The sequence below is a fragment of the Notolabrus celidotus genome, chromosome 23, assembly GCF_009762535.1.
Source record: "Notolabrus celidotus isolate fNotCel1 chromosome 23, fNotCel1.pri, whole genome shotgun sequence".
NCBI lineage: Eukaryota > Metazoa > Chordata > Actinopteri > Labriformes > Labridae > Notolabrus > Notolabrus celidotus.
In genome coordinates this window covers 3,421,418-3,435,707 of record NC_048294.1, presented here as the reverse complement: position 1 = coordinate 3,435,707, position 14,290 = coordinate 3,421,418, and the positions used below count along the sequence as shown (strand labels likewise).

Genomic DNA, 14,290 nt, shown 5'->3' with positions numbered 1-14,290 from the left:
GATTAACCCCTTTCCTATCTGATGCAATACTACCTGACTATCAAGTTAGCTAGTAAGTGGCTGAATGCTTACATTAGCAGTTAAGGATTATCTCGTTTGATTTTTTTTTTTACCTGAATTGTTGTTTTTTGTTGATCAATGTGGAAACAGTGATAAGAATTTGTTACATTTCCTACATTTGTACATTTTGCAACCTTGAAAACAGCCGTACAGCATTCTCAGGACTTTCAGGATTTGAGCATCCTAACTCTAGCTACATACAACAACAACAACAACAAGATAGTGGACAGTGTGGTCTTTACATAGTACGTGTAGTGTCCCATATCCTTACTTCACTTTTTGGATTTGATTAGCTAACATTATGAGCTTTTACACAGTTTCTATAAGGCTCATTGACAAATGAGAGTACAATCAACGCTCAGTGTTCCTTTGTGTTCATAGCCAACCAACTCTGGAACTAAAGCAGTCCCTCTTACATCATTCCAAGAACTACAATTGTTCCTGGTACAAGTCATCAACTGTACAGACATGGATGGAGTCTTAGTGACATCACCCATTGGTTTCTAGAAAGGCGTTACAAAGCCGAAAGGTTATGGTCGCCATATTGGAAAAAGCCAACACCAACTAACTTGTGGCTGATCTAGTAATTGGTAAACTTGAGGAGTTGAGCCTTACAACCTGGAACAGGCAAATACGTTATTCAGCATTTAACCCCAAGTCCAGTTTTTATGAATGAAGAAGTTAGGTGCAGATGTTGTTAAAAGAAAGTTTGTACCAGGCTGTAAACATGTTCAATTCTGCTGTAAATGGACATGTTAATACGGGCTCCAATGGAGTTTTCTTGGTTTTTAAGCCAGCCTCTAGTGGACACTGGAGGAACTTGGCTTGAAATTCCAACACCAAAAGTTACGTCTTGGTGCAAACACAAGAACAGGGATGCAGTCCTCTAGCTTTTCTTAGCACATTAGACAAAGTTCCCATGGTCTGAAAATGCCTATTGGTTTTATATCTCACAGTCGTCAGTTCAAAGGTTGAAACAGCGTGGAATCTAAAAGAGATCCTGGTTGCTTTGTGGCTGACTTGTGATTTTAGGTTTTTAGAACTGATCTAACTTTATGTGTGTGTTTGTGTGTGTGCTTGCAGGTTCTCCAGATGGTTCAACCAGGAGCATCCCTGGAACGCCTGGGAGCCCTGGCCCCAGAGGAGAGACCGGTGGCTCAGGGTACAAAGGCTTCAGAGGTTCGTAGACCAATCCAGGTTACAGCAAAAAATGTCTCAGTGCCGTTTGTTTTTAACACTGTTCACTGCGAAATGGCATCAATATGGCACTGCAGATGTTCATGACTTTTGTTCATATGTATGAAATTGCAAGAAGTAGACAGCCATTAAACAAACTCCACTGCAGTCCCATGACTCTGATGTCTCTAACTTTTAGGTTTCATGTCCCTGAAATCCTGTATCGCCTCATTAGCAACCCTAACTTATTGTAACAATATCATAAAAGACATGCTAGTACTTGATGATTTCTTGGTGGTGTACAGTATTTACTGAGGTATTTTAAGTTTGTGTCAACAGGCATTTGATCAAGACTTATTTCAAGCTATTCTGACTTGAAGACGAGTCATGATTTTGTCTTGATTCATCCTCGTTTTACTCTTCCTCAATCATCATCCTTGTATCTTTCTTTCCCATCCTTCCTTCCTCATTATAATATCTCCTCCAGGTGATCCTGGCGACTGTGCCTGCCTCGGAGGGGGCACCTCTGGGTTACCTGGGTTGCCTGGAGTCCCAGGAAACAACGGCAACTCTGGGTTCCCTGGTCGAAAGGGCGAGCCTGGTGACGGTGGTTCACCTGGTTACAACGGTGGTCCGGGATCTCCTGTGAGTAGAAGTCTTGACTTTGTTGTGTAGCTTTTGATGAAGTGATTGTGAGTTGAACAAAAATCTTATCATTCCTATTCTTCCACAGGGTCGTGCTGGTGAGCCAGGTTTCTTTGGTCGTAAGGGAGAGAAGGGAACTTCTTTCTACCCTACCCTTGGTTTGGGGGTGAAGGGAGAGCTTGGGAGCTCTGGACCAAGAGGACCCACAGGTGAAACTGGAAAACCTGGGAGAGACGGACTGCCTGGATTCCCAGGAGCCCCTGGACCCCCAGTAAGTGCTCATACACAACAGTCTTTAGAATATATTGAAGGTTTTGTTCCAGAGGTTCATCATGTTGTCCCCGTCCTTATAGGGTGATGCTGGCTATGGAACAGTTGGAGAGAAAGGTTTCCCAGGGTTCCCAGGGTCCAAGGGTCGTCCTGGTGGTCCTGGTGAGCCCGGTCCTGGCTTTGTTGGAACACCCGGCTTCCGTGGAGCAGATGGAGATCCTGGTATACCTGGTTTGCCAGGACAACCCGGTTTGCCTGGACAAAGAGGTAAGTGATGACAGGGTGGAGACAAACAACGGGAGCCAAAGAAGAGGAGAGGAAGTAGCTGGTGTCTGTTTGTGTCTTTGAATGTGTGTATGTGTGTGTGTGTGTGTGAGTGTCTGTGTGTGTTCATGACAAAGAAGATGCGTGCGTGCGTGTGTGTGTGCGTGTGCTTGTCGATGTCACGTCATCCTCTCACCAACAGGGTGCCACCTCCATTGAATCACATCACAGTCCTTCCTCCATGAAGTAACCATGACCAACTCATCCTAACACATTTAACTATCATAGGACATTTGCAAAGGGGCAAACAGCTCCTGGTCCTGGTTCTTGACCCACAGAAGGCGTACTTTTCCCCAAATCTGAAGGGTTCACGATGTGTCCTCTTGTTAGATTCTTCCACCTGCCCTTCATGCCTCGGCTGCAGCAGCAAACTGTTAACTACATGATTAATGGTCTCCATTAATGTGCTTATAAACTCCTTCTGCAGCCAATAATCTATAATCCATAAACTGCTTTGTTAGTTGATTGATGCACAATGATGACTTTTTAATGCTGACTGCGCAACAGCTACTGTGCTTCTTTAGTCTCAGAGAAAGTAAGATATTATTCAGTCCATCCAAAACAACTTTTTTCCTGATACCTTGCATTTGGTTGCACTTCCAAAGAATGATGCTGGTGTTATTTTGTTTCTCTTCCAGGCTCTTTTGCCTTCAAAGAAACTCATTTAACTTTTATTAGAGATACACCGATGTGTTTTTTTCAGGGCTGATACCGATACAGATTATTAGTAGTCAAGGAGGCCGATCACCGATATTCATTTGCAGTAAAAATTCAAAATTTTGAATGATACAAACTCAAACACTTCTATCTTAGACAATAGACATCTTTGTTTTCAAAATTCTAACACAAAGTGAAGGGAGCTCTGAGGCTCAGCAGCATGTCTTATAAAGTTCAATAAAAACTTAAACACATAAATATCTCTCTAAAGTTTTCTCCAGTGAATAAAGTTTTCCAAAATGTCAATATAACTGAAATGTTAATCTTTCACTTATCTTTGTTTTATGGGGTGGTATTTAAATTAGTTTGAAGTGGGGTTGTATGAGTTTTAAATCACTAGTGATTGTAGGGGCCACAATGGATGCTGCTCAGCTCGGCCCCTGTAAAGAGAAACTGCAGGGAGAAATGGAACGCAAGCTAGGCTACCGTTTCTGCAGACGGTGTCAGTTCTGCCACCTGATTTAGTGAATTTTGAGCCAAAATAACTCAGTTTTACATTGATGTCTTATCGGCCGTCAGATTTGATTTATCTTTATTTTTTTTAAGTTATATATTTTTTGCCTTTTTGCCTTCATTTGATAGGACAGCGAAGAGAGACAGGAAATGTGGGGAGTAGAGAGCGGGGGATGACATGCAGGAAATGGTTGAGCAGCCAGGAATCAAACCGGTGAACCCTGCGACGAGGACTATAGCCTCTGTATGTGGGGCGCTTAGACCGCTAGGCCACCAGCGCCCCCAGGCTGTCGGAGTTTTAAAAAAAAGATGCTGATATGCGTCAAAATGCTGAATATTGGCGCCAATAATCGGTCCGGGCGATAATCGGTCTATTCCTAACTTTTATTCAGGATAGGAAGACCAAGACAACCCACTCAGCAAAATGTTGGTATCAACCAATAAAGGGAAGTCGGACTATATTTGACTGTAATAATAAATCTGGTGCCAAAAAGGTGAATATTTTTGTTTCATAAGTCACTGTGGTCTCTATCAGTTTGACATTTAAAGTTTGCAGAAATTCAAATAAAAAAACAAAACGTCCAGGATCGATGACTGTAGCTGTGACTTGAAACCATACACTGTAAATAAAAATGGACAGCGTTGCTCCGCCTCTTCCCGTTGTACGGTTCTGCAGCCAAAAAATCCCTCTCCTGGGCGCCGCCATTGTGCAGCCAGAGCCTGTGAAGCCACTGTAATAAGCTCCGCCCTACACTCTGCCCAGTTGAGTTCCGCATTACAAATATGGCTGCCGCCGTCGATTTGCTTCAAAACAGCTCTCAGGAACAGATGGGTGACGTCACGGATACTACGTCCATATTTTATACAGTCTATGGTTTCACTCCACGGCGGCTGTGAATCAAAGGAAACAGGAAGTAAAACCCCGTTTTTTAAACTCTAATAACTAACGAAAAAGAAACTTTTCAGGAAAAAGAGGCCTTGAACACAAAACAGTCAAATACTAACTACATATCACCACAGCATACGGATGTGAGAAACATTCGTACGACGTGTATTTATTTTTTAAAGTTTGACTGCTCGGGAGACGGATTTTTTGACCTATACTGCAGCCAGCCACCAGGGGGCAGTCACACTGCTGAAAGCTTCACCACCAGCCACCGGAACCTCTCCCTTGCTTGAAACTAAATTAACAACTGTACATATTTTAACTCCTGACGGCCGGCGCTATCGAAGTTAAGCTACTACGAAGATAAACATTACGTTCCTGGAGAACCCTTCACAATAAAAGTCCCCTTAAGTTCCATAGTCCAAAAAACGTTACTTTGAAAGGGCTGTCACAGGAAGCAGCATGTTGTCAGGTGCAATAACTTGACAGAAAATAAAGAACCTGTAGATGTGTAAATTATATTAACAGGGGAGGAGGAGAGGAAAGGAAAGTCAGATAATACAGATTTAGTCAGAAGCTACAAAGTCCTGAGTTCTGAACAGAAAGAGGATTATAAAATCCTCTCTCTGTGGTCTCAGGCTCAGACATGAGTACAGTGTTGCATTGCAGACTTGTTTGATGGGGGTCATAGTGAGTAACATATTTTCACACGCGTGATCCCTTATCATTTTGTAATACTGCAAAAAATCATTACATAAAGAATCAACAATATAAAAAGAAAAATTATGAATTCATCACAAACAGATTAAAAAATAAATAAACAAATGAACTAATTAATGAAGGAATCAATCAATGAATAAATACATAAATAGGTATGTATGTGTGTCAATTTTGTAATTGATTTATCTTTGAAGCATTAATATTAATTCATGCTATTGCAATGCCTTGACTTTAGTGAGGTTAGTACACAGTCATAGCCATAAATGCAATGGTACTAATAATTAGAATAATAATTGTTTTCGGTTTTCGGTTTTCGGCCAAGAATTTTCATTTCAGTGCATCCCTAAATTGAATAAATAAACGTACGTAAACTGAACCTCACGTCTTCCAAAAGACACCAGCTTCATCCTTTCATCGTCCATTATTCCCCCTCTTCTTCTTCTCTGAGACTAAATGACACAAAGTCCAGCTGGCCACTCATCTTCAGTATGAATGTATGCTCTCTTACCATGATGCTAATGCTAAACATATGATTCATTTTGCTCTAATTCTGAAGGTTATTGTCACTCAGTTGAGCGGAGAGAAACGAGAGTGGATTCGACTTTAATTCTCAATTTGACACGACTTTTGTGACATCTCTCTCTCTCTCTTCTCATCGAGTGGAATAACCTTATTTTTAAGCAATATTTACATGGAAGCAAGCATTTTAATGCATTTTTTGCCTTAACTGAATGAGCCTTATTTTAATTGAATGGAACTGTTGCTGATTTGTTTTAATGATAAAACATTTTAATTGCTTTATTGGCGCATGCAAATGACCCTGACTGGCTTTGTATGCTGCCATCTCCTACCTCTCTCTCTCTCTCTCTCTCTCTCCCTCTCTCTTTGTCTCTCTCTCTTTCTCCATCCATCCTTCCATCTCTCTTACCTTCCATGTGCATGTGTATCTGTCCAGGTGAATACAGCTGTGGAGGGGTTAATGGCGCCGGAGAGGGAACGGGTGGGTAACTAACTTTTTCATCCACCATCCAGAGTAATGAGCCTGGACCTGGAGATTATGTAGCTTAATGACAGGAAACCCAGCCACTGGTGGATTGATGGAATATATATCACTTGAGCAGAACAAATCACCCACTGAAGGTGTATACCAATGTAGGCTAGGTTTGTTTACGTCCCGGTGTTAGCCAGAGTTCATGTGACCAATAGGGAGCAGCGTAAGAGACATTATTATTCAGGATTACACTGTACTGCTTGGTGTTTAGCCAACATTAATAAGGTTTGTACCATGTGTTCACAAAGCAAACAACTTGACCGCCTGTTGCAATAAGATTGGATCAACAACCAGCACTCTTAAGAACTTGCTTTCAATTTTCAGAACTCTGTTTTTTTTAGCACTGCCTATCTTTGGTGCAGTGGCGGCGCCAGGGGGTGGCCAGGGGCGACCATGGCCACCTCTTAAAACTACTTAGCCACCCTGAAATTCTTAATATGATTGGCTATTTCCCATGTCAGAGGCATTGCTTATATTCAAATCAGCTATTGCATTTCAGCGAGCTGCAGAGACAGTAGTTTCTGTGGATTTGAATATTATTTTTGTTGATGCTTTGACTTTCGACAATCACCTTCATTTTGAGTCCTTAAAGAGTTCAGCAGGTTTAAATGTTGACACTCTGTCGAGTTACATTTTTAATGTTAACATTAGAAATCTACAAAAATGTAACATTTGTTAAATTATTTTATAAAAAGAAATTAAAGTAGATGTGATTAGTGGAAGTAACCCTCCTAGGTTTGGGGTGAGCCCCTAATGTTTTCAACAACAGTGTCCAAGTTTGGCCACCCAAGTCAAAACTGTGTGGCTCTGCCACTGCTTTGGTGGTCAACAAGTACTCTCTTCTGTACTAGTTTCAGTATCCAGTTATTTCTTGGGTTTTTAAAGCCATCCTAGCTAATGTGTTCAAGTCAGGCCCAAATGTGCCTCACCTAGGTTTGCTTTAACCTGGCATGAGCTCAGAGGGCTTTAAAATATGCAGACGATGCGATTCCCATTGGGCAATCCAAAGGAATATACTGGACATAAGCTAGAAGTTGAGTCAACACAACCTAGATGGGATGCTAGACTGGTCTACAGTTTAGCTACCTTCATCATAATAGTGTCATGAACCTGAGCACAGAAAGGCAGACACAAATGCAACACACCAGACCAGAGTTCCAAAAGGCAAGGGTTCAATCAAAATCCAGGCAGAGTCTGTACACAGGAAGGCAGTCAGATCGGGCCAAGGAAAAGGCAGGCGGAGTTGTGACTGTGACGAAGATAGAATGCTGGGACGAAGACTGTGAGGTACAACGAACTGGTGACGAGACAGTGAGGTACATGAGGTTAAATACAAGAGGTAACGAGGGTGAGGAGAAACAATCAGGGAGCAGGTGTGACCAGACAGGAACACAACTGAAACAGAGACAAGGGTTAGTGATTTCAAAATAAAACAGGGAAGACAAGACAAGACAAGACATGAAGGTGTAAAATAAAGGAAACTTGACAGACATGACAAATAGGGCTGTATGAATCCATCGACCTCCAGTTCTCGTTTGGGCAAACCCATCCAGGACCTCCAGAGATTGGGTGGGTCCAGTTTAGTGCTCCACATGTGCTCCAAATGTCTTCCCAAGAGCAACTTCCTTGGTCCTTACTTGGACTTTTGGCTGTCAAGTTGAAGGCACACATCATGCCAGGATCAACCCTTATTTATTCTCAAAAGGACATTGAGGTTTCAGAACGAGCCAATCAGAAGAGTGAGTCATGTAGGATTCATAATGCCACTACAACAAGTTTGCAATGTAGGAGGGAAGCTTTCCTGTAAGGGCCTTAGAATTATACACAACAGAGTGTTTGTTTCACCTTCTCATAAAGGACGCAGTGATGAGGGTCATATCTGTCACCAGTTATGAATCTGAGAGCAGAGTGATATACAGTCCAAGGGTTCAAGTGTTGAAGCTGCAGCACGTCTATAAATTGCACCTCTATAATCTAAAACAGATAAAAAACACTGCTTCAACAACTCTCTTTCTACAAGACAATGGGAAGCTGGATTTATTTCTGTATAAAAAGCCAACTTTCGGTTTTAACTTGGTGGCACGAGTGTTTGTACGGCCTTTAAATGTAAAGTCCTTATCAAGCCATATTCCAAGGTATTTAGAATCGGTAACTCTAATTCATCCATAAGAACTTGAAAGGAAATGACAGATCATGGTGTCCAAAAATTACAGTATGAGCCTTGGGAATGTCAACTCCAGTGCATTGTTGCTTGGTCTGTTGTTTGCAGTGTGAACACATGGTTAACTTAAAGAGAAGTCTCAGGTGATCAAGAAAGAAAGAGCCTCGTTCCATTTCTTTGGACAAATAATTGAAGTCGAATTCAGAATGTCTATCCTGACTTATAGCTCGAAGTGTTTGGTGCAGAAAACTCTCTGTGAATCATTTGTTCACGACAGGGCCGATGGAAGCCTCTTGCTCCCTGCGTCTCAGGGATTCCACTCTGGCGGAGTCAGTCGATGATTTACAGACGAGTTTCAGGGTCATGTGTCGTTTCAGAGACACCGATATTTTAATAATAGTTATTATAAAGCTACAACTCTCTTCTTCCTCCAGCCAAAGCTGCTGAAACCTGGCGCATGTTTTCAAGCCCTGCCTCTGCTAAGTGCTTTTAACCAGTGAAGGGGGGGGGTCTCGGGGTGGGGGGAAGGGCCAATGGTAGAATGATATCCCCCAAACACAACGCTGAATTTATAACAAACCTTCTCTAATGTTTTCAATCGGTTTATCAACCACCTAATTGTGATGAATTTGCTACTAATGACATTAAACCTGCAACACACGATATTTACCATAATTAAAATTAACCAAAGTGAAGCAGTGACAGCATGAATGGAGGCGACAGACAATCAAAGCTGCCAAAGACATTCATGAAACTTTTACTGGCTGATGGAAAAAATGTTGATTTGAGTGAAAGAAATAATGTGTATAGGATTCTCATCATAGATGGACATGTTTAAGATTGCTGTGCTAGCTTAAAGTAGGTTAGCATATCTTGTGTTTTTTAGAGCTTGGCCAAATATTAATTTTCAAACATTTGATGTGCTCAGGTACTCTGACGGTTCAACCTGCTTTCACTGTTTCAACAATTTTTATTTATTTTTTTTTTTTTTAATTTTATTGAGAAATATTGCAAATTTACAAAGACAGATCAACACCGGAAGTCACAAAAGCAAAGACATGTATAGTGAGTGACTTTCACAATGGAATACTGTGCATCCCAAGTATTGAAGTACAAAAATAATAAAACAACAAGCCATAATTTCCTTTTTTCAATTTTTCAGTGAGCATAGAGAAAAAACAGAAAACAAAGCATGACATATCTCCCAAAAAAATACTGTTTCAACATGTTTATTAGACTCTTAAATATGACTAGGTGTTATTAAGATGTGTCTGATGATGCAAACTTTGAGAATTTTCTGACAATTTCATCAATATTTAAGATTTTCCAAGGAGTTGACCAAAAGGCCTCCAGGCACTACAACTACCCATGTGATGTAGCGTTATCCTGCTATGCTAAGTAGCTAGTTTCAGTGTTTTCAGTTCATGTGGTTTCTTTTCATGTGACATTATTTAGCAGACATCACCTGCAATAAGAACTGTGCAGTTGTCTAATACTGACATAAACATTCCACAACAGAGGCAGCCATCTTTTTTTTTTATATTTTAATAAATGTTTTTATTAGGGACACAATCAGAGCAAAATACAGTGATGTCAATTTAAGAAATACAATGCTCATCTTTTTTTTTTTCTCCCCAAACAAAACAATGAACATTGTCTCTGCATTCAAAGAAAATTATAATAAATCAATTTCCCTCTGCAAAATGATCAGATACATTGTTTTAAATAGAGTAGTCACCACATAGATAAATGCTAATGGAACTGATGCAATAAACAAACATTAATTAATTAAATAAAAAAAATTAAATAAGAAAAAAAAGGAAGAAAGAGAAGTTGGAGGGGGTCTAGGTTAGAGGAAAGACTGGCAATGAGTGAAAATAATCAAGAAAACAATTACATTTTTTAAAAATTTCTTAGAACTACCCTTCACTGTTAGACTTATCTTCTCTAATTTGAGAAATGACACAATATCATTAAGCCACAATGATAAAGAACGAGGTTTGGAGGATTTCCACTGGAGTAGGATTCGACGCCTTGCTAAAAGAGAAGTAAAAGCCAACACCTGTGATTGTAAGGAATTAAGTTGAACTTGATCAAGTGGGATTCAAGGGGTCCATCTTAACCTGAATACCCAGGACTTTTGACAAGGTCATGAAATAATCATTCCAAAATTGAGGAACTCTAGGACAGAAAAAAAAACATGTGACTCAAGTTACACGAGGAAGCATGACATCTATCACATTGATCTGGAACATTAGGATATATTTTATATAATCTAGATTTGGTTACATGGACCCTATGCAAGACCTTGAACTGTATTAGCTGCAGTCTGGCACAAGGGGTTATCGAACCTATGCCATGGACCACTCCATCCCACTCCATCAGTCAAATTTACCCCTAACTCATGTTCTGTTGCGTTTTTTGTTTTAATAAAGAGGTTATCTTCAAAAGGGACAGCCATCTTTAATGTTTAGTTGTGATTAGCCCCATCCTTATAGTTGGATAGAAACTAGTTTGAATGGAGGGGGTCAGGGATAAACATCACCTAACAGGCTAGCAAACATGACCCGAGAGGCGAACCAGTCAAATGTTTGAAAATTGCATTTTGGCCAGGGCTTGTAAGATGTACAAGTAAAATGTGTATTTGTAACTTTAATGGTAAGACTGAGTAGCCAATGTTTATTGTTATTGCCTGTAAGTATCCAGTGTGTGATTACTAACATGTACATGACTGCTACCAGGCCAAGTGCTGCCTTGCAGTATCCCCGGAGAGGATGGAGACCCCGGTTACCCTGGTATACCTGGACGACCAGGTACAATTCAACATTTCACTCAGCTATTTTAGACTTGAAACCCTTTAAAATACGGTGTCCAAATTCATTCTCTCTACTGTTTAAATAACAGATTTAGCGTTATACCTCAATTATAGACGACATTATTTGAACTTAATATATTAGATTTATTTATTTCTTAGTCAAAATGTCTGAAAAATAGTTCTTGTTGTGTTTGTTGTAATCTAACCATAAACATGAAGCTCTTCCTTTGAAGATTTAAAAAAAAAAAGATCTGAAATGTTCCTAGATTAGATCCATGTGTGGTGTTCAGCTGCGATTGGCTACCAAAGCAAAAGAGGCTTTAACACAGCTTCCCTAAAGTCTCATTAAGATGCCATTTCAACCAAATGACGTACAGCCATGATTGAGGTCATACTTGTCTGCACCTGTCAGGTCCTAAAGGTCAGCCAGGATTACCAGGCGGCCCCGGACGTCCAGGGTTTGATGGTGGCAAAGGGGAGAGAGGAGACCCCGGTTATGGTGGCCAGCCCGGACCACAAGGTAAAAACTTCAGCCTGTCTCTGTTATCCGTGAAATGAAGGGGCGGTGACTTTCATAAAGAAGCCATGATAACAAGTAAAAAGTACAAGTCACCTTTTTGTGTCTCTCATGCAGGTTTCCCTGGACCTAGAGGCGACCCTGGACTTCCAGGTGGACCAGGACAGTATTATGATGGAAACAGAGGGAAGGATGGAGTTCCAGGACGTCCTGGAGGAAAGGGTCAGCCTGGAGATGTGCTTGGAGCCACACCTGGAACTCCAGGAAGGGATGGTTTGCCAGGTTACCCTGGAGACAAGGGCCAACCCGGGACACCTGGAGGACCTGGATCACCTGGTGAGACAGAAAGAGTCAAAGGACTCGAACCAGAGCTTGTAGAAGACTTCAACGTAAAATCATAATATGTGTAACTTTTCTTTCTTCTTCTGTCAGGTGGTGACGGACGTATCGGTATTCCTGCACTGAAGGGGGAGCGCGGTGTTGACGGCTTTCCTGGTATTCCAGGCCTTCCTGGACTCCCAGGTGAGCGCACGGGTGGCATCGTTGGTCGGCCCGGATTACCTGGAAACCAAGGACTAAGTGGATCACCAGGTAAGTGAAAGAAATCCTGCTGAAGCTAACCACACCTCCGTTTGATTTATTCAGATTTCATCCATTTAAGCTTCTTTTAAAGTATTTTAGAGATTAATATGAAGAAAAGTTATCAAATAGTTTATCCTGGCTCTTGTCTTTCACTTCTCATCCCTTCATCTTACCAGCGTTGTTCTCCTTTTTCACTGTCAATCCTCCATTCACCAATCAGACACCAGAGTCCTCTGTTTTGTTCTCATTGTTTATTGAAACTCTGCATCACCCAAAAGAATGTCTTCTTCTCCTGTTTTCTTTTTTTCCCCTGTGTTTCTTCCTCCTTTCCTCCCTTCCTACACACCTCCACCATTATCTCCACCCATCCTCTCATCCCTCCGTTCTTTACTTGGTGTTGGGTCATTCGCTATAGGCTGCCAAGGTGAGAAAGACTCTTTCCCCCAAATCCATCCATCCATCCATCCATCCATCCATCCATCCTCTGCTTCCATCCCTTCATCCTCCTGCTATTCATGCATAAGACCAAACGCTTCTCTGCACTGTTCCTCAGACGTGTGTTCCTTTCTTCTCCTTTTCTCATCTGTACAGCAAAACAATGTCCATCACTCAAAGCTTTCTCAAGGCGAGCCAGCAGACAGTTCTACTGGTTAAGATAAACATCCATCATCATCCTTTGTTTCTACACTGGAAAAAACTCAAAATGAAAAAGTGAAAGTGTCTAATTTTTAGTCAAAATGTCTTCTCCCACTTAATTTAAGATACATTTACTGAACAGGTAACATTTGAGAAGATAGAGGGACTTGTTTTAAGACATCTTAAATATCTTGTTAAGCCAAACAATCTTAATAATAACAATAATAAGACGGGCGGAGGGGACAGACAGGTGTACGGAGGAAGAGGATCCGTGGGAGCGGGAGGGAGAGGGAACATGGAGGAGGTCAGACATATATGGGGGGGGCGAGGTTGTGGATGGTCTTAAATGTTAACAGGAGGACTTTGAACTGAATACGGGACCGAACAGGGAGCCAGTGGAGCTGTTGGAGGACAGGAGTGATGTGGTGGATGGAGGGGGTTCGGGTAATGATACGGGCAGCTGAATTCTGGACCAGTTGGAGTTTCTGGAGGGATTTGTGAGGGAGGCCGAAGAGGAGAGAGTTGCAGTAGTCCAGACAGGAAGTGACGAGGCTGTGGACAAGGATGGTGGCAGTGTGGGGGGTGAGGGAGGGGCGGAGACGATTGATGTTTTGAAGGTGGAAGTATGCAGTCCGGGTGATGTTATTAGTGTGCAATTGAAAGGATAATGTGCTGTCAAGGATGACACCCAGACTCTTAACCTGGGGGGAGGGTGAGACAGAGGAGTTATCAATAGTGAGGGAGAAGCTGTGGGATTTGGTGCCAATGAGGAGAACCTTGAAATGATCTTGTTTTGAGTTGTAATTTAGAAGAAACAAGGTTTATTTTACATTTCAGACATTTTTCAAGCTGAGATCTTATTTGTAGAAGATGGATAATCTTGATTTAAGACAAACCCTTTACTTGATTTAAGTAAATGCATTTTATTGGAGAATCTATCAGAAAACAGCTCCATTGATAAAAGAAAAGAAAAGAAAGAAAGAAAGAAAGAAAGAAAGAAAGAAAGAAAGAAAGAAAGAAAGAAAGAAAGAAAGAAAGAAAGAAAAGTTGTTGTTTTTAAGGGTGGGTTACAGTTTTCAGGCACTGTTTCTTCAATGAAACACCTCCTTTAGAGCTTATCCTAAAAAAACAACATGACTGAATATTAGTATATCCAGCTCACTATGAGAAGACATTATATCTCAACATGAGACAATTCAACTTTATAATCTTATTTCAAGTACAAGATGGTCTTAAACCTAGAGAAGTGCCGCTATAATAAAACTCAAATTAAGGTG

The 14,290-nt window shown here is 41.1% G+C and overlaps 1 protein-coding gene across 1 annotated transcript in view; it reads left to right on the top strand.

Annotated features, from left to right (window-relative positions):
- The window catches only part of col4a6 (collagen, type IV, alpha 6), a 169,921-nt gene that overhangs the window by 142,275 nt on the left and 13,356 nt on the right, over positions 1-14,290 (top strand). The window contains exons 22-31 of the mRNA XM_034677072.1: positions 1,144-1,239; positions 1,724-1,881; positions 1,970-2,152; positions 2,235-2,418; positions 6,207-6,251; positions 11,205-11,276; positions 11,691-11,798; positions 11,913-12,131; positions 12,228-12,386; positions 12,793-12,801. Of these exons, the coding sequence (XP_034532963.1) occupies positions 1,144-1,239; positions 1,724-1,881; positions 1,970-2,152; positions 2,235-2,418; positions 6,207-6,251; positions 11,205-11,276; positions 11,691-11,798; positions 11,913-12,131; positions 12,228-12,386; positions 12,793-12,801 (1,233 nt within the window). The remainder of the gene's footprint in view (positions 1-1,143; positions 1,240-1,723; positions 1,882-1,969; positions 2,153-2,234; positions 2,419-6,206; positions 6,252-11,204; positions 11,277-11,690; positions 11,799-11,912; positions 12,132-12,227; positions 12,387-12,792; positions 12,802-14,290) is intronic.